The sequence below is a fragment of the Pagrus major genome, chromosome 7, assembly GCF_040436345.1.
Source record: "Pagrus major chromosome 7, Pma_NU_1.0".
NCBI classification, from domain to species: domain Eukaryota; kingdom Metazoa; phylum Chordata; class Actinopteri; order Spariformes; family Sparidae; genus Pagrus; species Pagrus major.
In genome coordinates this window covers 11,047,199-11,071,802 of record NC_133221.1, presented here as the reverse complement: position 1 = coordinate 11,071,802, position 24,604 = coordinate 11,047,199, and the positions used below count along the sequence as shown (strand labels likewise).

Genomic DNA, 24,604 nt, shown 5'->3' with positions numbered 1-24,604 from the left:
TAATTAGGTTGTAGTGTAAGATTAAAAAAAAGCAGTCACCCAGAAGAAGTGTTGAAAAGTGTTAAAAACAACTTTATTGGAAAAAAAACCCCAAAGCAATCTGTTGTGCTGCCTTGTTACTGACCTCAACTCTGTTTGTCACTTGTAGTATATTTGTTATTCCTCTGTAGTAGAGAAAGACGCCGCTCAGGTAGGTTTATCTTTATATTGTGCTTCTTGTGCAGCACATCCAGTACCTGCGGCAGTAACTCCATGTTATGTGGCATAAGTGGCTTTTCTAGATCCTCTGTACAAGTGAGAGAATGAGAGACCTCTGACAGCCCGGTGTGCAGCCTCCTCCTGCGTTTGGGCCTCTGTAAGCGCGAAGAGTCAGCTTCCAAATCTGAATGTCTCTCATCTATGTACAAGGTGATGGTGGACACTTTGGCCAGTCTCAAACACAACAGAAGCAGGACAACAATGCAGCAGAGCAACACTCCCATCATGGTGTTATAAGCCCCATTAGTGCATCCTTTGAGGGCACAGGAAGAAAAGAAGTCGTCACTCAGTTCAGTGATGGCTTTCAGAGCCACAGAGCTCGGGCTGGCACAGGTGGGCTCCCTGGAGACGATAGCCCGGTTCTTTAGCAACCAGCTCCTCAGGTATTGGATCCTGCAGTCGCAGTGAAAGGGATTCCCATATAGGGAGACCTTTTTCAGTGCAGTGAGTCGGTCAAACAGGCCTGGGGTCACTGAGGTGAGCCGGTTGTCCTGCACATGGAGCTCCGCGGTGTCTGAGGGCAGATGAGTCAGCTCCATGATGCTTAATGAGCTGCAGTTCACTTTAAGGCCAGCAGGCAGGAGGGCTGAGGGCTGACCAGGAGTTCCTGCACTTGATGGGGCCAAGCAAAGGAGAGCAGCCAAGCTTATACAGGAGAGCATCCTGTGGGATAAGTAAAAGATTATTCCCTCTTGGCGCTGTTATTTCCAGCTTACATAATAGTAGGAACAGAGAGGATGTTTTATAAGATGCTTACAGTGCAGTATTCAAGTAAACAAGACATAGTCCATGAAGCTGTGTATCAGGACACGTTTAACATTAAAGGATAAGGTCACCTGAAAATTAAAATGTTGTTAATATCTACTAACCCTCATGCCTATGGAAATTCAGGTTAAGTTTTGTAGTCCACAAAACATTTCTGGAGATTCACAGCAAAAACAGCAATGCAGCACATAAAATGGCTCCATACAGCTTGGCCCATGTACTAAAAGTCTCCAGAAGCCCAAAGATCCCAAATTGATTTGAAAAGATGTTATTTATGACCTTTTTAAAGCCAAAATCTTCACTGTAGCTGATAAGCAGAAGGCATCCCGTCTGAAGTGGTGCACAAGCTCAACCGCGGGTCAAGGGGTCAAATAAGGCTTCGAGAAACTTGGATTATGCAGGACAAGCTGTAGGCTATGGAGCCATTTAATGTTTTTTTCACTTTTTCAAGTCCCCATCTCTATCTTCAGTTGTTTAGGAGAATGCCGCAAAGCTGTTTTGCGGACTACAGATAATGACTGAACTTTCATTTTTGGTTGAACTTTTAACCTTTAAGCAACAAACACTCAGTCTATATTCAGAATCTTCTTCAGTTTTTATGCCAAAAGAAATACATATGACGCAGATATTAGATATCCCTGTGCATGCTTTAGCTGTAACAAACAAAAAATATTCTGATTTAGCAAAATGACACAGTGGATGTAAAACTGCTCTTTTTATGACAAAAACAGACAACAAACCTTTTCAAGTCAAGCCAACTTGGAAGTTACTTCTTGTGTTGCCGGTCATCCTTCACATATCATTATCTATCCACTGTTTGAATCCAATGTTGCATTCGAGCATGAGAGCATTTCAAAAGTTCCTCTGAGCCCATGGTGTCCCTGTTCTCTAACTGACGTGTTATTAAACTCTGAATTACCACACACCCAAAAACAGTGACGTCAGTGCGAGGAACGCACCAATAACACTGCATACTTATGATGCATTTGACATGAAGGGAATCCATCTGCTTAAAAGAGATAAGAGTTAATCTATTAGGAAGAGCGGAGGGGGGCTATCTGAAGCTCTCCCACACAGTGTTCATTACTGACATCCACTGTGGCGCACAGGGGGCACTTTAGTGCAAAAATATAGCTGGGGAAATGAGCAGCTTTAGTTTATCTATGATATATTCTGAAAGACAAATTCTGAATGAGCTGGAGGCCAAAGAGAAAACTCTGAGCTGCAAAGAAGGTTGGACATAACCAGTGATCCAAGAAAAATCTACAAAGAAAAACAGATTTTAAGCTGAGAGGTAAGAGTGTGAACAATCATTTGCACTCATGATCCTACGAGGAGCTGTGTAGCAGGTACACTTTGCACCCATAGGTGGTGTCATGGTACAGATTTCCCTTTTCACTTTATAGCACTTTGATGCATGCCCTCTAGTGGAAATGCTGCCACACTAGTGGGAAGTCATGTAGGAGCCTGGAGGAGGAAGATACCAGAGCCGAGAGAAAAGGCACTAATGTGAAATGCATTATATAAAGAAAATGGAAAAGAAAGGGTTTCGTTTGATTCACACTGACAGACCTGGTGCTCAATAAAACAAAAACAACACATGCGTACCATAAGTCATATATTCGTTTATTTTGCGTTCTCAACATTGTCACAGTTGAAGTTTTACAATAACTGGGGTCTTACTGACTCACTACTCACTGTACAAACAGAATGCACATATAAATGAGGCCATTCTTGTCTTTTCCTTTTTTAAAATGTGTCTCGCGCCAGACTGAACAGCTTGCAGCTGGATGTGTGTGTGTGTTCGTCTGTTTGTGTGTGTGTGTATGTGTGTGTGTATATGGTAGGGGAGGTGCATGTATGAAAAGAGAGCTGGGTGTAAATGGCAGCGGACTTTCTAACAGTCTGTTTTTGATTTTCTACAGCAAATGTCAGTTCAAGACAGCTGGAGGCAGAGACAATCGATATGTTCATAAATCACCCCTCTGATCCATCTACGAGGTGGCGATGTATATACATCCTGATCTTGACTGCAGATATCAGAATAGAGTACTGATCATATACACATTATGTACAGTTCTTGTAACCCCTGTCTTGGTCCCTTTACAGCTTCATAACGACAGTCTCCTTCCAAGCAGTTCATCAGTTTGCACATCAAAATCCCATATTTACACGATGAAAGCCCTCAGCAACAGAAGTGCAATGTTCTTTATGTTTGTAATTTACACAATGGCTTTGTTAATGAAATGCATGCTGAGCTGCAACAACTACCAGCCAAACATGGAAACAACAAGAACACATCAACATCAGGGAAATTCCCCAAACTGATCCAAAAAAGAAACAAACGAGAAGTCAAAATTTATAGGCTGATTTTTTTCTCCCCCCCATCAGCTCACAGTGAATAGGACACATGATGATCCATGCAGTGCATCGTTGGGGTACCTTCTCACAAAGAATGACTGAAGACATTTGAAGCACTACAACACACACCAGAACAAAACAGATTCCTCGGTTTTACATCATCCCAAGATTTCAGAATTATAGCAAAGATGTGAAATCAATGGAAAGACACATTCAACTGATCATTGACGTCCCAAATGTGATATGTCTGTCGTCCGAACGTCCTTTTGTTCATTCACATGAGGAGAGATGTGTGAGCGTAAGCCTGACTTATGGCGATGGTTTTTATCTGTGAATGTTAAAATACATTTACAACCTGAATATTGGGACAAACAGTTTACTGTCACTAATTTACACACTAGAATAGACTCTTATTTGTAGAACGTAGAAAGTTATTCTTTACATATACCCAGTTCCTTTGTTCAGTTTGCATTTTGTTGAATATATTTGCATTTCCTGAAAAAATGAAAGTGTTCTTCCATATGTGCTTATCCAGCAAAATATTTCTGTTCAGCCCAAAGAGAAGCATATTCCTTTTATTAAAATATATACACACATTCCTCTTTCCACTGTGAACTGTGTAAGTAAGTATTTATATATTCTTAAATGGAAAAAACCAAAGTTATTTTTTCACCTGAATCTCATCCTGGACAAAAAAAAAAGAAAAAAGAAAACAGACTTTCACTCTCAGTACAAGTCTGCATTTTTCTGAACATGATTGCACTTAAACTTGCTATGGTAACACTGATTCGTTATACAATGTGCAGAGGATAGCCTCACATTAATAACATTACATGCAAAAAATCACTCACTAGACATTCCACTGAACTCCGAGTCTGTACCTCTCATAAGACCACGAGGACAGCCACACATTAATTTACAGAGAACGACTCTGACAGGGGTCGAAAACAAAAAAAAATATAAATAAATAATGACGCAACATGGGAAAAAAAAAAAAAAAAAAGCACAAATTGGAGGGACACCTTGTTCTTGATGTACAAAATCAGTACAAAGATATTGCACATATGATAGAAAAAAGATGAAAAAAATACTTTACTGTGTAAGAACTGATTTTATTAACTCACCAAACCTTGTCGGTGACTTAAACAAAAACTTACTAAACAAGGCAAAAGAAGATTTCAAATTTCTGTGTTTTTAATTTGAGGAGTCGAGACGTGCAGCTGTCACATACGTTAAAGGCAACAGACTTGACATGTTCAACGCCTTCCGAGGGTCCATTTATTGTCCTTTTACTCTTAATCTACATTACTTTTTACAGTTTAAGCAGCCACAGTATGAGTAGTAAACTGAGATTAAAACAACCAACCAGCCCGGTTTAGCGTTCCAGAGAGTTGACAGGAAAAGTCTGCTTTGAGGCTTCAGCCGCGACACACAGCACAGCGTTTTGAGGCCCATATGCAACAGCTGCCATCCATCCTCCTGATCCATTCGAAAGGCAAAAATAGATTATAGGCCGGACTGAATGGGGAATTCACTCCTTTCAGATCTACATCCTGTTACCACAGAGTCAGTATAATACTGATAGAATTCATTTTTGCTGATAATAATAATTGTAAGTATAATCTTACAAATTACTTTACGCACAATATACTGTACATGAAGTCTTGACTAAATAGATTATGCATTAATAATTGGCACATTTATTTATGAGAGCTAGGAGACAACACATATAGCTGTCATCTACAGTAAATACAGCACTAGAACTACAATGACTGAGACGGTCGCCTCAGTTGTTTAACCTCTCCTTTGATTTGAGTTAGTGTGAAATGATTATATCTTCACTACGTATGAGCTTCTACGGGAGGCGACGACAAATTGCATTCATATGATGGTGAGGATCTGCAAACCAAAGAGTTGTAAGTTGACTTCCGGAGGGGCTGTGCGCGGGAAACGACGCCATCGCTGTGACAGAGAAAACAGTCAGCCGCGTTCTCGTCTCAGGTCGTCTTTCCTCCTGATTATGTGAAGGTAAGACAGGTTATTGAGGGAATGGAGGAGTAGGGAGCGGCTCGATGAGAAAACACATTTTCTCTACAGCCGTCGCGGCCAAACGGTGTGTGTGTGTGTGTGTGTGTGTGTGGAAAACATAGAGCATCTTCCTGTACAGAACCCCCTCCCCCCACACGAAACCCTGACGGGGCCAGGCCCATGATCAGGCAAACTAGTAAAAGGCCCCTGGTGGAAGATTTGAGTCCGATTTCCATCCTGCATATTAGTTGGACCTGGAGGTGAAAAAGGTGACTGCGTGTGTTTCCATCACAGCAGCAGTAAAACACAGTGGACAGGCCATAGAGTTATGCTGTCAGTCCCTTTGGTGTAAGCAATTGTCCCTCCTTCATCAAGTCCCCTCCTCGCTTCTCCTCTCTGCAATAGGAGCATCACACTACGGTGCTGATGCCACTGTGTTTGGGTTTGGGTCCGCCAGGTACCGAACCCGCTTGCTGACTGTGGTGGTGGGGAGCATGCTGGGAGTGTGAGGCGTGATGGGAATGCTGGCTGTAATGGCTGTGCTGTGAATGGCCGTGTTGGTGTGCATGTGAGGAGTAGGCCGGGTGCTGGTGGTACTGCGTGTGGGGAGGGGGGTGGTAGTGGTGGTGGTGGTGGTAAGGCGGTGGGTTCTGTGGGACTTGGCAGTAGTGGGAATGGTGACCGTGCTGCTGGGCCTGCCCTGGGTGTGCTACCTGTGCTGTGTGGTGCAGGTTGGTCGGGTGGGGCTTGTGGGATATGAGGGTGGGGTGACCGGGCGGAGGGAAAGGAGGGTGGCCCTGGGATGACGGTTTGCCTCGCTTGCTGCCAAAGAGCGACCCAAGGATGGAGGTCGATGCTGAGTTAGGGATGGAGGGATGGCCGCGGGGTGCGCCCTCACGTGGCGTGGTGGCTCTCCGGCGTGTGTGTGGACTGCTAATGATGGACCCCTGCAGGCGGGAAAAAAGGTGACAGCACGTCCGTGAGACACTGTGCACAACAGCTACTCAACTGCAGCTACAAGGCACCAGCAGGATGAACTCACAGTTTTCTTATTTCAGATAAACAAGTAGCAAAATGTTATAGGGCATGCAAATGAGAAACTAAAAATGTTTTCATGGTAGGCAGCAGCAACGCTAGGAATATTTCAGCTTCAAGATGAAGGAAGCCTCTGTTCAAAGGAGCTAACTGGCTTGAAACCGTATATCTGTAACAAGAGTAATTGTATAAACACCATTAAGAGCATAAATAATGACATTAACAGGGGAAGAAAAGACAACATTTCATCTTCATTGCAGTCAGTGTGCCAAACCCTCTAAAGAGTCACACATGCAACTTGTTATAATCAATGGAGGCATAGTTTCCACATGCAGAGGATGTGACAGGCAAACTCGTCATCCACACATTCAACTAGAAGTCAGAAGGCAGGAGGAACTAAGCTCTTTTGTGCAGACTTCACAACAGGCCTGGACACTTTCCCCCTCTTTTTCTGGGTCCGACACTGCTCACTATCCAGGTACGAATTCTCCTAATAAAGCGTTTCCTTTGGCACATGCTTCATCTAAGACTGGAGAGAGACCGTATGACGTCTTTGACAGCAGAATGAAATTTTCAGGGTCCCAGACTTCAACCCAACACATGGACTCATGGACACATGGAATGAGGGAAAGATGAATGAATGAAATCCACATCTTTAGAAGTCCTTGTGAAGCCCATCGGCAGACCTCTCTGACTGTGAAGGCTACGTTCCTCCCTGAACCTTACAACATTAAAGAGAAGTTGTGGATAAGGGGAAAAAAGAAAGACCCGGACAGAAGGAGGGGCTGCAGGAGATGTACAGTTTCCTAGTGTCTCACAGAGCTACAACCCTGCCACAGAGAGGAAGAACCAAATGAAAACCGCTTGGATGTGATTGAATGAAAGACAGAGACAGGCGACAAGGGGAGGGATCAGAGGAGGGGATTAGTAGAGTCATGCTTGTTTGAAGATAAAAGTGTATATTGGTCATATAACATGACCAAAACAGGAGATCTCTGGCTTCCACAAAGGGGCAGGATCAGAGGCAGGCAACCCATGCATGCACACTAACTGAGGCAAGCAGGTTATAAGGCATCCCAGGAAGGAAAAATAAATGATCCAAACAAATGGACTGAGTCTATGAAGCAAAGGAGGTGTAAGACCAAAAAATAAATGGTGTGTTTTCACAGTGCACATCATCACATAGAGAGTAGCTTGGATACCAGCTGCTTCCAACTTACTTCCATATTGCTGTCTAGTGATCCTGCACTGCTGCGACGCCCCCGCTTGCCTGCCCGAGACATGCAATACCACAGATTAGAGATCGACAGCACTCCTGGATAGACTACAGACGTTTAGGCCGCCCGCCAGTCCCGCAGGGGGCAGTGCAGTGCATTGTGACTGTGAGTAAGGTCCAAATATAGGGCGGGAAAGGGAGAGCGCGTTCAGGTCTGGGAGGGTGGTGGGTGATAGGTGGGATTGTGGCTAACTGTAGTGAAGTCTTTACTCTTGAAAAACTGAAGCTGCAATGGAATTACAGTGATTTAAGTTTTGAAACGCACTTGTCCAAATGTCCATAGGGAGGTTTTACCAAAAGATTGCGAGCTACGTCTTTAAAAAAGGGCTGATGCCGGAGCAAATTTTTCCATTTTTTTTTTTTTTTTTAGTTGATTAAAGCGTGACAACTCCTTCTTAATGTTGTCACAAGATGTAGATTTGCAAAAAGGGTCAAGGTTGGCGAAAAGCCAGTCTCAGTGACAGTCACAAAGGAGGAGACACATCAAAAGCAATACAGTGGTCGTTGCACATGGGATGTACAGGCATATACAGGTCTGAGGGCGAACAGAGCACTCTTGCCGTTGTTAGGCACACTCAGCCAATGATACATGACCAATAATCACACATATACAGGAGAATACCTGATGTGTATGGAAATAACACAGTAAATACACATGAAATGGAGTATGGCAGGAAAGGAAAAAGAAAACACTTAACAAAAATGACCCCACTAACATGCCACATCCTGCATCGGAGAAACACAGGAGACAGGAGGGACTTCTACAGACTTCTTCGCTGGCTGACCTATCGTTTCCCACTGAGGAAGTGATCATAGGAGCAGAGCGTATCGTATTACCAACACTGAGGCAGACCCCTGACTGGATTTCATTTTGTTATCAAGTTAATCACCCGATAACTTCACATAGCTGTTATCTGTAATGAATGAGATGTATTCTTGCTTCAGAGACGGAGCGGCCGTGTTAAACACTGATATTCATGGATGTGAGATGACTGTTAACACCAAGTCTGAGGCTAAAAATCTTGATCTTGTCGCTGGTGCACATCAGCACCGATTTGTTTGGTTCACAAATATACGTGAGAGGAGATGGCACATGATGTTTGAATACAACTTAACATGGGATGTCTTTGGATAAAAACAAACTTAAGAGTGCTGAAAAAAAAAGTGACGATAAAAACATGAATGGAAATGTTGAGAAAGAATCCGGATGATCAGGGGTGAGAACTGCCTGTCAATTTCATTCATCACTGAGAAGACAAATCTGGATAAAAACTGCATTTCTGAAACAATTCTTCTCAAATAAGGTCCGTATTCAGTCTTTGGATCGGAAAAAGGTCTTGCTAAAACAAAGTATGCAGGGTACAGGAGAAGTTAAGCATTAAAGGACACATCGTCCAGACCAAACGATCCAGTCATGGGTGAGTTACAAAGTGGATTTAACTTCTAAAAATCAAAGTATGGTGCCGTGAAACAACATTTTGCTATTTTTATCCCCTTCATGTCATCACAGAGAGGTGCGTGACACCTGGCTGGTAAAAAGCAGGGGCTGTACCTGCTTCGGAGAGGTCTCGCAGGGAGCTGCTGAGCGCGCTCCTCTTCAGGCCCTCTCCCATGGCGTAGGTGTCGTCCAGACTGGCGCGGTTCATGCTTCCATTTCCGGCCTCCTTCTTCAGGCCAGAGCTCTGCGACATGCTGGGCCTCACCACCCCCTTCTGCTTCTCCAGCTCGGCTGTGGAGAGGAGCCAAAGGAAAGACTGAGGTAAGTGGCAGTGGTTTTTACATCTCACTCGGGCCAGGGAACTTCTCTGTAATGCACTCAGCCACCTTTCGCTGTCTGAAACTCATTATTGATCTTTATAATTTCCAACATCCTGCTCTTGTATGTCTTAACAGAATTGCCTCTTGAATGTCCAGAAAATAAATGCTCTAGCCATCCTGTGAACTCTGTAAAAATTCTCCCTCGTAAAGTGCCACAGTTGAGTAATGAGGACCATGCCCTGTTTCTACTTTACACAGCCTGAGGTAGACAGAGGAGAGGAAGAGGGGGATGGGAGGCGGAAAAAGAGGGCAGCTCACACTCTATTCTGTATTTCTCCATTTCCTGGACCTCGGCGATGGACTCTCGTAGGTCATCTGTGAACTTCTTGCGATCCTGGGGGTTGGGTGCGTTGAAGTTGATGAGGACTTTGATGTCCGCACCTGGTATCGCTGATGTAAGCCGGATTCCATTTGGGTAATCTGGGGCAAAGGCAAACAGAGAGGGAGAGACATTTATACAAGGGCCATTGATCAAAACCAAGTAAAAACACATTGGGGCAAATCTGTCTGAAGTCTGGGGTTTAAACAATGTCACAGCCCATTGGTTTGACTTCCCACTCCTGCTGGATGTGTTCCTGCGCTAAATCAAACCCTGTGATGTAAACACTGTCGGCTAACACGCCACAGAGGCGAAGACAGAATGAAAAGAAATGCCACTTACACTGGTTTTCAAACAGCATGACTTGCATCCCGTACAGAGAGAAAGACTGTCTGAAGCTGTACGTCACCGAGTTCTTCTTTTTCTGGAAAATCTTGGTTACCTGAAATCATGAAATATAATATTTTAGGAGAGGAGAGGAGAGGAGAGGAGAGGAGAGGAGAGGAGAGGAGAGGAGAGGAGAGGAGAGGAGAGGAGAGGAGAGGAGAGGAGAGGGCTTTTACCACTAGGAGGTCGTTGAACAGGAAGATCTCCCGCTGATGCAGGCCGAGCTTCTGGAGCTTGTTGGGATCTGGCACTTCAAACAGGCGGCAGTAACACACCAGTCGGCGATGGGGCAGCGACAACACCTTCAAGGTAAAAAAGAAAAGAGCACAGACACTTTTCACACTTCAGAGGTCATTGTTGCCTCGGTGTACGAGGTAATAAGGTCCTTTGAGCAGAATTTTTTGCATTCTTAACAGCATTAACACACAAGGAGACGTTGCAACATATTGGATATACTGTTTAGGACTGCCACTGAAGATTAATTTCATCCTTAGTTGATTTTTTTAAATCAATGAACGGTTTGATTAGAAAATAGGGATTAATGTCAGTTACAATTATCTAAAGCCAAAGTTAGTGTCTTAGTGTTCAAAATAAGTATTTACCACAGCAAATGTACTGTAAAATTGGCATTAACAAATTACAAAACATTTTAGTACTACTAGTGCAAAGTCAGCGCCTCGCTCCTCCCATAAAAATGATCAGAACTAATCATCCCCCTAAAAAACTGGGGATCTACAGTGTAATCTGTGACTGAGAGGCATCTGCATGGCATGCACCCAGCAGTGATGTACACCCTGCTGAGCACAGAATCTGTAAACACTCTGCAGCTCAGTGCCACCCAAGAATTTATGTGTGTCGGTTCTGCCTCCAGGGTTCAGCAATGACTGCTCATCTCTCGATGACAGATGTGACGCTTTAGGGGGCAAAAGTTCCCGCCTTTGACTCTGAAACTACCTGTGTGATGTGCTGTAACTGCAATGTTCTGAGACAGGAAGCTGTGCACATGCATGATAATGAATGAAATATGATTTATGGATACTTACACATCCCAGGCCGTGGTGGAGTGATCCGATCTAAAAAAAAAAAAAAGTAAAGACAAAGAAGTTATATGTTAAATGCAGCTTTTTGTTTTCTCTTGCTTATGAAAAACAAACGTAAGGATCTTTCCTTGCAGGCTGTGCGCCTATAGCCTATTTAAGTTGCCATGACGATATGCATGTATACAGGGTGGTGGTCTTTCTATGCTGCCGGACTCGAGGGAGTCCGTAATGATGTTGGAATGAAAACAGATCCTCCCTTTAGAGGACCACTCCGTGCAGCACCAGTGGGCCTGATTATTATGGAGAGGAATTCCAGCGTGGTTTTCACACTAAAGTATTTTACCGCGATTCCTCCTGAGCTTTTAATTCTGTGACGAGGGATCATTTTTCAATACGTTAAATTATTACTGGCAGAGGAACCCATCCATCCCGCAGGAAACCGACTCACACAAAGTCCTCCATGCACGACAAGCTTCTCCCCGAGGCTGCATAGGTTAATCACACTTTTAACCTTCACACATGAAAGAGACATCATTGCACGCAGAATAATGCAGAAATGCTGTTCCGGCCCGCTCCTGAGGGGTTGGAGCACATGCACAACTAAATGAGATAATAGCTCTTGGTCAGTATTCATGCACAGAAATTAACTGACTTAATGATTAGTGAAACAATCAAACTCATGCTAGCGGGTAATTAACTTTGCTTTAAAACACTTTCCCTCTAAAACTAAGGAAGAACTATAATGCAGGATAAACTTAGTGTAAAGTGCTAAGGCAGCAGAAGGTGCCCATTTTTCAACGGACAGCAGCATTAGGTGACATCTCTCAAGGGCTTTGGGTGTGTTAAAATCACCAGCGTGAAGGTCTAAGCCCAGGCATGTGTCCGCTCTCACACAACAACACCCAAAGGTACACTTAGATTTTTCTGAATCACACTGTTCCTTCTATGGCTCAAACTTGTCAGTAAATCAAGAGAAAAGTGGCATTTCAAGAAAAGGAATCAAGCAAAAGATGCTTCAGAGATTAATGTCACACCTTGAAAATTATAATAACTTTTAGTGAACTTTGTAGAGTAGATACTCACCGGTTTCTTTCCCACAATGAGCTTCTCGACCTTCTGCACCTGTGAGACATGGTCTTCGTTGGTCTTCAGCTCGCGCTTACGGATCCTCTCATAGATGCCGACCAGAGTCTCCCGAGGGATATCTTCCCCGTCATCCACACCTGGCACACAGGGGAGAGCCGAGTTAGGGCCGTCCACACCAAGTTCATTATAACAATATCAACATGAGCTTCCGTACTGACGAATAAGAACGTTCTGTAAACTGCGGTACCAAGCACTTGCTGTGGTCCCCAGCTGAGTTGGCAAAATAAGAGTTTTCATATCAGTGCATACTGGCCAGTTTATACGCTGATATGATGCATCTGTGATAGGCCAATATCAGCCAACTAATATATCGGTCGGGCTCTACTCTTTATATTACAGCACTAGAGGGGTTCTTCAAGAAGTGACACTAGTGGAGTAACTAAGGCGTCAGACTCAAAAGGGTTTGGCCACTGATCAGGCTGTGCAGGTCAACCATTCTGTGTGTTCTATACAGTACACAAGGATGGTGAAAAGAGGCAATAGAGGTGGTGCAAGAAAGAAAGAATAAATATTGGATAAATATGCTTACGTAGTGTGGATGGACTGTGTGCATTGTAAGCATGTATGCAGGCCTACATACATTATATGCAGTGTGTGGGATTTTTATTGGCATATTATTGACACATTTTGCACACCAAGCAGGATTTATATTGAGCGACAGTGCATGGTGATGTGTATATGTATGTCCACAGGGATGTTGATCAATGTGCATTGTCCCTGGAAATAAAAAAAAACAATAACAATAAAAAAATTAATAAAAAATTGACCAAAGTTATTGTTCGCCACTGTCGTTGTCGTCCTCCCAGCGGTGTGGACTTAAAGGTGCAATATGTAAGAATTGGCCATCTGTCAAATTCATACTCAAAACAAAAAGGAGGATATCCCCTGAGTAACCACTAACTGCTTCTCACTAGAGCTAGCGTTATTAGCAGAAATGAGCTCAGTTAGCCGTGCATCTAGTGGTCCAACTAGGAGCACAAGGGGAGTAATGTACACTGTTCATTATGTCCTCGGGTGTATAATTCATGTGCATAATGTACATTTTCTACCTCTCAAATTCTTGATAAAGTCCTCCAGCTTCATCTTCCTCTCGGGCTTGACGTTGGGGCTGTACATGTCAGTGTTGAGGAGGATGATGGCGAACGCCAGGATAAAGATGGTGTCGGGGTTTCTGAACTGCCGCACCACCGTGGGGTTGCAGATGCAGTAGCGCTGGCTGGAGACGTGAGACAAGAAGGACAGTGTGACCCATCACGTACCTCAGATTACAAAACGCACACAAACTCATGAATCACGCTTAATGTGAAGAAACATTTTCAACACTTCCAGAAGAAAACAGAAGTAAGGCCAGAACACAGCTGTGAGGAAACTCAATGACTTTTCAAAAGAAGAGTTTACATAAAATGCTTTGAGTGGCATGAGCACAAAGCATTATTATACACGCATGCAACAGACAGATTGTCTTTTATGATTGTGTACATATGAACACACACCCTCCTGTCTTTCCTCAAACACAATCATTCATTGTGATAATCGCTGGCTGAGGATTGCTTCTTTCCTCTGTTTTCCCTGTGCAGTCATCGGCCTGTTTTCCATGTATGTTTAAATGCTCTGTGTCAGTGTGGGATCTAACCTGAAGGCTTCGATGAGCCGCTCCACCTTCTGGGCCTCACCCTGAACACGGATGTGGTTCTGAAATTTCCTGAGAGCCTCGTCCAGCTCCATGCCCTGGAAGTCCATTTCGTCTACCACACAGCTGGAACATAAGGGGACAGACGGAGAGAGAAAATGAAACACAAACAACACCAATTGGCGTATATCTTAGAGGGCTTAGCTGGCCTAGATTTATCATGGAGGATATCTCAGTATGTAAAAAATAAAGACGACGAGGAGGGATTTCTGGCCACACTGTTGCCATGAGTCAATCTTAGCATGGAGGATCTTAATGTGTTGTGTTTGAGGAGTTTTTGTGCCACGTCTGTCACTCTTTCTCCTTTCCTTTTACTCAGACAATGTCTGTCTTTGAGTTGTATTGGAGTAGAAGTATAAATGAGCATATAATGGAAGTACAGCACTTCAGTAAATGCACTTAGTTACATTTCAAAATTAGGTTTAGGGAGGATGACGGGAAAATGATCATACTCACTCCAAGACATCTCTGTTGAACTGTTTCTGTCGATTGCCGAGAAATTCTCCGATCATCTGCCGGCTCAGGCCCTTCCTCTGCAGCAGGAAGTGAGCCACACCAACCGGTGTGTCGGGGATGAATCCCCTCTCAGTCAGGTACTGGATGCCCTTTTCTGGCTTCCTGATGAATCCAACATTACGACGCAGGTCAATTCAAAAGCCAGTGAAAAAAATCTGCTTAGGTTTAATCCTGAATTCTGAGAAAATACACATCTGTAACTCTCTGAGGTAAATTAGAGCAGTGATGTTTACCATAATGATCTATCAACTATTGATTATCCACGTCTTAAGATGAAGGTAAACATCTGGGCATAATCCAAACAGACTGAAAACATAAAATATGTGATCAGTGATTCTGAAAGTTGATTTAAACTGTGTCAAAATGTTACCACAGCTCTAACACAGACACAACTGCAATGTCAGCCATAAATCACAGGTCATGCTTATGTAGCGTCTTGTTCAAGTGAGGAAAGCCTTTTCTCTGACACATACTGTCACACCCAAAATACTTTTGAATTCGATTTTAATGCAGCTGCGTACAGTTTATAGGGCAACACACAGTGAGCTAATGATTTTCCAAGAGGCTTCTCAGGCCCTTAACCACTGCGAACACAGGTCAAGCGCCTGCTCCTTCAGAGCTGAGTACCTACTTGTTGAAGAGATTCAGGCCGATGCGGTAGTGTCTCTTGCGGATAACATCGTTACTGAAGATGGGCGAGTCCCAGCTGTTGCGAGTCTCCTTGTGGTAAGTCTGCTTGCTGAGCGTCTGCTCTCGTAGGCTGTCTCTCGAGGAGGACTCGGAGCTGCAGTTGATGGTGTCGTTGGAGTTGGATGTGCTATTGATGCTGTCGTTGTCGCCATCAGAGAAGTCCGATTCTGACTTGCTCTGTCTGTTGGCGGAGCCGTTGATGGCTAAGTGGCTTTCCAGCTGGCGGTGGCGGTGGCGCAGGGGTGCGTCATCGTCACGGGAGGGAGCTCGTGGCGGGGGTCCGTGGGAAATGTGTTTGGGGCTCGCCTGGGATGACGTTACGATGTGGCCGTGGGGTTCGTACACAGGCGGCCGCTTGACAGAGCCGCGGTCGGACCGGTCGCTGAGCTCTGCTGAGCTGTCACTAGGAGGTTCTATGGTCAACAAAGGAAGATGGTCCATTCTAAGACGCTGCTCTTGGCACTCCAGAGAAGGAGTGCTGCGGCAGCTCGTGTCTGTGTCACGACCCTCATCTTTGGGGTCAATGGGCCAGTACTCCTGGGAGGAGTTGACTGACCGCAACCGCAAGTCTGATTCTGTGCTGGATGGCTGGTCCCCTGACCTCGACAGAGCGATAGAGGGGGACATGTCCTCCTCGTCGATGAACAGGGTAACATCACTATAGGATGCCATCGTTTCATCGTGCAAGCGTCCGGCTGCCCTGCGGTGGGACTTCACCTGATAGGGCACCTCTCTCTCCACCTTAGAGCAGCCCATAGCCTCTGGGTCAGGACCCTCATCCCCCTGAAGGCTGCGACAGTTCAGTGCATCATCTATTGACTCAGCCAGAGACTTGACCTGCCTGGAGAAGGCGTCCTCCAGCTCCGTGATGGCATCAGACAGGTCACCCTGCTGGGCTTGGTGAGACGCCATGTTGGCCTGTTGGTGGACCTCTATATCTCCACATTCAGACTGCACCATGGACAGCGGGGTGCCGTCCTCTGTCATGGACACCTGCCTCCCTTCAAAGTAGGAGCTGTGCACTTTCTCAGGGCCCTCAAACGAGAGCTGCATCCTCATGTTGGAAAGAACGATGCGTCTGGACATACGGTTCTCAGACATAGAGCTCCTGAGACGTTCAAAGTTTTTGTTCATCTGATACTGGCGGAAGGCTGTCTGGATGGTGCGGGCCGCATGCCGAGTTATGAATCGTCCACCATATTTACGCTCCAGCATCTCCACCTGGAGAGAAGACGGAGTAAATTAATTGTGAAACTGTGCCACCCAGGGAATATTTAATTGGATTTCTTAACTAGTTTATACATTCTTCCTCCTGGATGTCACGGATAATTCACTTCCCCCAGTTATCAGTGGCCCTGTGGCAATCTAACAACACTTTTTCCTCCTTTATTTGTTCCACGAATAATCTCACACAGCAGGGTTTCCGATAACTAAAGACAAATTGCATGTGACAATTCTTCTGAGGCAAGAATGTAAGAAACTTTGACCAACTCCAAGGCAACTTTGAAATTACCTGTTTGTCCTGGAGGTCAGCCGAGAGCTCATAGCTCTCCGAGAGCGAGCGGGACCGCTTGATGGCTTCCTCCTCGGCCTGCTTACGAAGGATGGACTGCGAGTGCTGGAGCTTGGGCCGACGGGGTCTTTGAGGCCCAGGCTGGACTCCGTGGCTGTAAAGCGGGCTGTCAAATCGGTCAGGGCTGATAGCCGAGCCGTGAGTCACCGGGCCTTGGCCATAGCTGGCTCCACCATCCAGGGAAGGGCCACTCTCACCGGGCCGTCCATCCCCTTCCACACTGCAATAAGAAAAGCAAAGGGACGATTAGAGATTTCAGCTTCAAAGATGATAAGAAAATATACATAAAGCCCAAAATCACAAATCACAATTTGCTTCAAGCGGCTTCACAATCTGTACAGCGTGTGACAACCTCTGTCACTCCTAAATTTGTTAATGAAAATGACATTTTTCAGTCAGAATGTGATTGAAGTATTATCAGATTAATCGCTGCAGTCTTTCTGATCCATCTTATGAAATGTCAGAGCACAAAGTAGCTTAACTTCAGGGACTTACAGCCTAAGCTTTTTTAAAATGAGTCTTAATCAGTAGTCTAGTAGTATCAGTTAAGGAATAGACAGACAAATATGACATCACAGAAGCGAAATGTGTCTGTGTGTGAGTGAGTGCAGCCATTTTTGGAATGTGCTGATTCCACAGCTTTATGCAATATAACCCCCATTTCATTCAACTTAAGCTGCCTAATACTCGCACTTATCTCTGTAATATAACAATAGAGTGTACAGTGTGACTAAATTTGCTGTGCTACATTCAGAAAATACAAATGCCACGTAAACACTCTTCAAATATTAAACACATCCAGACATCCGTTGTCCTTGTGGCGTTAGCTCTTAAACAAATAAATGGAGAAAGAAAAAACAAGAGGTTACTCACTCACTCTTACATTCTGCCTCGCTACAAGAGGGCTTCTTATTGCGAATAGACCGTCTATTTTCTATGAACAGCCAACTCTTCCTCCAAATCTTGTCCACCATTCTTTCAGTGAAGCGAAGTCCAGAGTACACACGCTCCTCCAGGAAACCAAAGTTTATGCCACCTTAAGGGCCAATCAGTGACCGAAGAGAGTTACACCATGTTTGCCGGAGCGACGACACGCTGTTCCAATGCACGTTACAAAGTCCAGTTTAGAGGTGAATGACAGCAAACACAACTTCAGCAGCGGCCCCTTAGAAATGGCTGAGAGAGTGGGTGTACGCGGCGCCCACCTGCTCAATAACTTACATTACACTAACTAACACTTCTCCTCCTCCACGGTACATTGCGTTCACCGTCCGCTGGCAGCCTAATGTGTTTGAACTGTGACTCGACACACCCATACAGTGTACACAATCCACTTCCTTCATTAGACAGCAAGCAGCAACCGATGCAGAGTGAAAAAGTGGAACTGAAAATGGTCAAAAGTTTAAACAGCAGTTGGATTTGTCCACCTGCTTTGTGACCTTTTACTCTATACTGAATATAAATGTACTGATTTGTGACACCACTCAGCACGGCACTCATTCATGGCCCACTGTAGTCTATGATTATTTAAAGCCTCTTAGAAATTTCAAGCATATTGCCCGTCTCAGTCTGCTACAATGCACATGCTGCAGTGCAATATAAAGTAACAATAAATCCGAAGCTTACTGTAAGTGATTACAACTGAGTCACTTTGCATCTCTGCAGGGTTTCAAACACTTCAGTTTCCTAAACCAACAGAAACACTTTCGGAGAATGACATATTTTCCAAAAGAGGCACTTCTGCTTTTTAACAAATTTTGAGCGTGAAATATTAAAACATGCTGTGGCTGACAAACTACCACCAATTATTGTAAGGCAGCATCCAAAAAAAACTTGGAGTTTGGATGCAACTGGAAATATTATTATGTCGTGAAGGAGCGCAGGTGTTCACTTCCACCAAATGCTGCAGCAAAATTAATTCTTGTGGCCTCCCTTCCTTCTGTCAGAGAGTGGAAATGACCCATTCAGTGTTAGCCGAGGCCACCGCGACACAGGAGAGCTTCACGGTAAGTAAATGCCGAGTGACTCCCTTGTGGCAATAGGTACACACAATGTTCACACAGCTACAGAGAAGAGACCGACATAAAACCTTGCACAACGCAGTGGAAGTAAGACTTCATTTCATAACTGCCACTGGGACGAATCTCCCCGACCATCTGTCGTGGCTCACGGTGACGCTCTCATCCCTGAAGTTAAAAGTCGCACCTTGTGTGCTGTCACAGCACCAGAATACAGCCGGTGGTAATTTTCAGTTTCATGATTTCTTCATTAGAAGTTTGATTACTGACCTGGATGTTCAAGGAAATGAAGGAACAAATATGAAAATATAAGATGAAAATGTAATTTTTTTTCATTCGGACAGTATAGTGGTGGTTTGTTCGGTCAGTCAGTCGATCCACCACTTTGGTCCGGACTGAAATATCTCAGCAAAATACATTTCAATTTATGTAATCTGACAATATGACTGTGGGGAAGAGAGCTGAGTCTACATTAAATAACTGAAAACACAAACTAGACTGATTTTAGGAGCTACTACAGTGTTCCTTCGGGGTTCGCTCTCTCACCTCTTTAACCCAAAAAACATTCAAGCCACAAAATCATAACTACAACTCGACAGTTCTGGCTTTGCCTTCCCCCAGCGGGACCAGTAGCCAGCATCTCTCCTTCCATTTTGTTCTTTTCTGCTTCACATTTTACCAACCAGACATCCTGACTGTGAGTGACTGTGGGTGTGTAAGAAAAAGAGAGCGAGAATAAGTGCTGCAGTACTTTTTTGCTCTGAGGTCATTGAACACTGCACAGAGTGAAGTCAGCTGCTCATGATGGCGGGAAAAAAGCGGCAGAAAGGATGAGAGAGCAGCGTTTTAAGAGCTGATGTTTTACGCTGTAATGGATGTTGAAGGGGAAAAAGAAGCGAGCAGGGGAAGTTGCAGGGGAGGTTTTTTCAAGAGAAGAGGCAGAAATGACTCCACATGGCTCAGGCGGAACCAGTCATGTCAACATGTTGTAGTCGAAATGTATGAGGTTTGTGCAACCGACAGTGAAAGGTGCAGCATGAAGCAATGATGGCTGTTCCAGGACCACTTCCTGTTAGTGGCTGTCAACTCCTTGAAATATGATCGCACAAGGACTGCTGTCGCTCAGTCTGGCTCTTTATCCACCAGGAGCCTCTGTTAGCTCCGATGTAGGCATGGATAAGCATTTCAGCTCAGCTGGCAGTGATTTTCAGCCATGGGATTCAGGGATTTTGGGGGGTGGGTTTGAGGAGGGGGGGTCAACCATCTCCCTTTCTCCCCTCCTTCCCTCTCAACACATCCTGAACAAACAGGCCCAGACCCCTACCCAGGCCTCAACCCCTTCCATCAGTCGGACCTAAGGGAGAAACATTCCTCCATCCCGGAAAAGAGGAGTCACATCTACAGGAGTTCTGGGAATAGAAGAAAGCTAATGAAGTGCAGGCTGACGGTACGGAGGAAGGGAGAGCTGCAGTGTGGAACTAACATGACTGCCAAACCAAGTCACAGAGAAGACAGAGAAGTCTACAAACTATGCTATGTGCCGGCATGTTTTACCAATCAAATTCTAATTCGTGTTTAAGATGTGTGGCTTTTTGTTCTTTTGCTTTGGCTCTCTTCAAAGCTTTGCAGAAAATATAATTGACTTCCCCATTCAATTGTAAATGTAAAAGCCAGTGAAATGAGGACTATGCTAAACATTTATAGAGAAGTCTTTCCACATGCACTGCAACAGCAATCTGATTACTCCTTACCCACCTGTTTACACTTGCCTTTGTGCAATTTTGATACCATTTAGTTCTGCTTTGTGTTGTTTTTACTCGTCTTAAGTGAATTTTACACTTGTTGCCTTATTTTTATTGTTAAGTTCTACTCTTGAAAGGTCTATCTATTTTCAGAAACACTGGTGTGAACACAAAATCCAGTCTTTAGCCATATAAATATAGAAAAAAGAGGATGAGGAACCTCGTGTATGTATGAAGTATTGTTACTGGATGAACACATTATGCCATCTTGTATCGGCAATATTCAAATACAAAACCACCACGGTTGCTAAGGAAGTCTGATCAGCTCGCTGAGGTTTATTTTTGTTCACTGTGGTGCACAAAAGGCAGATGGTGATGGAAATCTGATTGCTTGCCAAACTTCATGAGGGGGTCTAAGATAAAATATGTGTAATAACTAGGGCTGCACGATATGGTGAAAAAAATCAGATTGCGACTATTTTGAGAGACACTGCGATGGAAATGTGAATGTGAATAGTGTGAATGATCATTTTTGCGTCACAATTTTCATTTTCACTGATAAAAAAACATTAAAACCATGATAATATAACATTTGTTGGGGTATGTACCAAACAATCATGTTCTCTTAAGTCTGGAGAACATGACTGGTAGATTAGGGCATCAACGCGTTGCGAAAGTTAACAATGTTCTTAAGTACCACCCAGCATTATAAAATAGAGGAGAGTAATGTTTCATATTGAGTAATCAAAACACTGGAGCTCAAGTTTATTGCAATTCATTGCAAATCCAGTGATGGGCGATAATGTAGAGCCTTTTGAAGGCTCTCAGTCAGAAGCACAGCCTCTGATTGGTTGGCAGATGCAGCCCAGGCATCATAGGGACTGCCAGTAGAAGCCTAACAATCATGCTCAACAAACAACAATAACTGTTATATCACAGATAACATTCAGCGTTGGAATTATCAATGTGGATTTATTTTAAAAAGTCTTCAATAGGACACTTTTACATTACTTATTTATTGCTAAAAGTGATACATTGCTGTACCCCCAACACTAATGGGGACTGGTGATGGATGGGTAAGAGGTTCTGTTTAAAAAGAATACCTCGGAGCGGCTCATTTAAAATAATAACAAAACAAAAAAAAACTGAATGAACGTGAACTAGTTCATTTTTGGGACTTTGTGAATTGAATTGAAAAATTGCTGCTTCTAGCAAGTTTGATAATATTTTGATCAACTCTGCACCCATAGTAATAGCAATAAAGCAAAAGACGTGAACGCATTATCAGATTTCCTGCCTTAAAGTGACAAGTGTGTCATGTAAACGTAGCCAGTGAACTGGCCCTTTAAATCAAATCAAACAGCACTTCCTCTATCACACTTCTGGCCCCACATGCGCCGACAACATGTGCTCCAGCACAAACAACAAAAGCAGATTTACTTGTCTCCTCAGAGAGCTCATAAATACAGATGCACGCAGCAGCACTCAAAACACAGATGTGAGGAAATGGATTTTTCAGGTAAAAGGTCAGGAGACCACACGGTAACACGTTAATGAAGTCGAGCGTTAAAAGGTGAACCTGCCAGTAAACACTCAGGTGTATCCGTCATTTCAGCACCAGTGACCATGCTAATGGATGATTTTGAAACGGCTATAAAAAGACAGCGAGGGAGCAGGTTGGGGATTTATAGTATGACACAGCTGCAAACTGGAGAGCTGCACTGGCCAGCAGACTGACAGTATCACTCTGGAGAGTCTGCAGCAGACGGCGTACAGTCGACTGGAGCCTCGTAAGACTCATGGTTGGACTACTGTAAGCTGTACACTTCAGTTTGCCAGCTGTCTATGAATCAGAGACTGTCATCAGGCATCTAATCCAATCAGAAACCAGCAGTCTTGAATGGTATCTTCATGATTGCTGAATGGCTCCCATCCACCAAACATTCGGCCTGATTACACTTTTGAGTTGAGCTGTTTTGAGAACTCCAATCACAACCTATTAAGGACAATTAGCAGTCATTACATTTTGATGGATAAATGAAAGACACCAGATTTTGGCGTTACAAAGCCAGTTGATTAATAATTAGTGTGATTTTTTACAGCCTTCGTCACGTTGTGCTTCGGAGTTTCAGATTTGTTCACGATGAATTGTAATAAAAGCCTAATTAGCACACTGCAGATGAAGAAAATAAAAAAAAACACACTCCACTGAAAGTGTTTGAGTGGTTTGATGTTTTTTTTTTGTTACTTGTTAAAGTTATCAGAAATCAATATTCCCCTGTTAAGTGCCAGGCCTCATTCTGTCTGAGTCAAATCATCACTCCTCCCCCCTTCTCCTGTCAAGACACATACAACAACAACAACAACAATGAGCCGCTGTCAGTATCTCACACTAATGAATAATTTAATTATTCAACACTACACTCAGCACCTGCCCTTGAAGATCCAGCTATAAAAAAAGCACGCAGTCACGGCCAGCGAGCGGGAGGGCCAGGACACACCACAGGAATGCCCTTCAGCCGAGCAGGAGTGCAGAGGGGGGAGTACAGCCCGACTCACAGATGGATTCTGTACAGTGAGACTAAACACTCTCATGATACAGTGACTCAGAGTGGGGACGTGATCTGTTTTCCATTTTGAGGGAGTCAAAATTGAAATGGCAGACCCTGCTTTTTTAAAATTCATGATCTTCGTGACTGAGCTCGCTGTCATCTTCCAGTGTGCATCATGTGAAGGCGCAAAAGAAGAGTTCAGCATGTGATCCGAGCTCTTATCTCGAGCACACAACACACGTCTCTCTGCTGTTTATCAAACAAAGCCTTATGAGCTTTAGCAGCCCGGTGTAACCTCATCCAATGACAGAACACACACACACACACACACCAAGACAAACACACATTTCACACTCTCCCATGACTCTTACCAGCCATTCAGCTCCAGCTCCAGCAGCGACTGGGTCTTCTCTGAATTACACTGCAAACACCACATGCTGGCCGGCACTCACAAGACGATGTACTCCAAACATAAGCAGTCACAATCACCAGTCCCCATTACTGCCTCTGACAGACAAATCTCAAAACTGCCATCGTCTACAGCTCTCAGCTCTCTGCTACCTCCAGAAGGTCCCATTTCCCAGCTCCCTATGGATGGTACATATCAATCCTAAGTGGCAGTCTGTAATCTCTGACAGACAAATGGAGCTCTTTCTTTTTCTCTGTCTTCCTCTCTGTCCGCCGTGCGCCGGGCTGGTAGGAGTATAAGGGGGGCGGAGGCTGGGAGACAGGGGAGTGTGGGTTTCTGCCAGACCCGGAGCAGTATGGAAGGGGGCGGGGTGCAAGGAAGGGGGTGTGTGTGAGAGTGGTGGCTCTGTAGCTGGGTAGAAAGCGAGAGAAGGGGATGAAGTACCTCCTGCACAACTCTAATCATGCAGGAGAGGGACACACAAATGAAGCCGGAGCAGGGGACGTGTAGAAGACGAATCACGTTTTTTTAAGCCGTGTTATCGGAGAGCGCGAGGAGGGGGGAGCTCGAGACAGCGAGGGTTGGGAACGAGAGATAAAGCAAGGTGTTAAAAATCACAGAGAGGAGGGAGGGGGAGAGAGTGACAGCTTGATCCAGTTAGGTGCATACAGGTAGAGCAGATAAGCAGCTGGAATGGAACAGGTAAGAAACAGGTAAAAGGTTAATGTATGAGGAGACGGTGGTATAAAAGAAGGAGATAGTGTCGGTGGAAACGGGGTTTGGAAGTTGGATGTCAGCGGTAGCTTTCGTTGGGCTTTTTTTACACAAAAGAAAAAAAGGACTTGGTGGGTAGGGACAGCAAATACACGAGAGCACCTCTATTAATAGAGCCTTTCAGGGTTGAGAAGTGACTGTTAAGATGTGCACTAAGAAAAGACACAGAGGATTCTGTGTCTGTCTGCGGCAGGAGATCACAGTGGA

The 24,604-nt window shown here is 44.4% G+C and overlaps 2 protein-coding genes across 4 annotated transcripts in view; both read right to left on the bottom strand.

The window, feature by feature from the left end:
* Positions 1–51: 51 nt before the first annotated feature.
* gp9 (glycoprotein IX platelet) lies at positions 52–1,879 on the bottom strand. Its single transcript, XM_073471125.1, has 2 exons — positions 1,764–1,879; positions 52–921 (listed from the first exon to the last, which is right to left on the bottom strand). Exon 2 carries the CDS (start codon positions 918–920, stop codon positions 126–128), a length of 795 nt encoding a protein of 264 aa, XP_073327226.1. The 5' UTR covers position 921; positions 1,764–1,879; the 3' UTR covers positions 52–125.
* A 749-nt stretch (positions 1,880–2,628) lies between these two features.
* Positions 2,629–24,604, bottom strand: part of iqsec1a (IQ motif and Sec7 domain ArfGEF 1a) — a 98,392-nt gene continuing 76,416 nt past the window's right edge. The window contains exons 1-14 of one of the 3 annotated variants that reach the window (XM_073471048.1): positions 17,776–17,935; positions 16,843–17,122; positions 15,271–16,550; positions 14,580–14,741; positions 14,067–14,189; positions 13,483–13,649; positions 12,371–12,510; positions 11,291–11,320; positions 10,424–10,549; positions 10,203–10,302; positions 9,800–9,961; positions 9,276–9,452; positions 7,668–7,717; positions 2,629–6,359 (exon numbers count right to left, since the gene is read on the bottom strand). In XM_073471048.1, the coding sequence (XP_073327149.1) occupies positions 5,823–6,359; positions 7,668–7,717; positions 9,276–9,452; positions 9,800–9,961; positions 10,203–10,302; positions 10,424–10,549; positions 11,291–11,320; positions 12,371–12,510; positions 13,483–13,649; positions 14,067–14,189; positions 14,580–14,741; positions 15,271–16,550; positions 16,843–17,122; positions 17,776–17,876 (3,435 nt within the window). In that variant the 5' untranslated portion in view covers positions 17,877–17,935 and the 3' untranslated portion in view covers positions 2,629–5,822. Of the gene's footprint in view, positions 6,360–7,667; positions 7,718–9,275; positions 9,453–9,799; positions 9,962–10,202; positions 10,303–10,423; positions 10,550–11,290; positions 11,321–12,370; positions 12,511–13,482; positions 13,650–14,066; positions 14,190–14,579; positions 14,742–15,270; positions 16,551–16,842; positions 17,123–17,775; positions 17,936–24,604 lie in introns of those variants that run through there. The other 2 variants (XM_073471047.1, XM_073471049.1) reach the window with 2 other exon arrangements.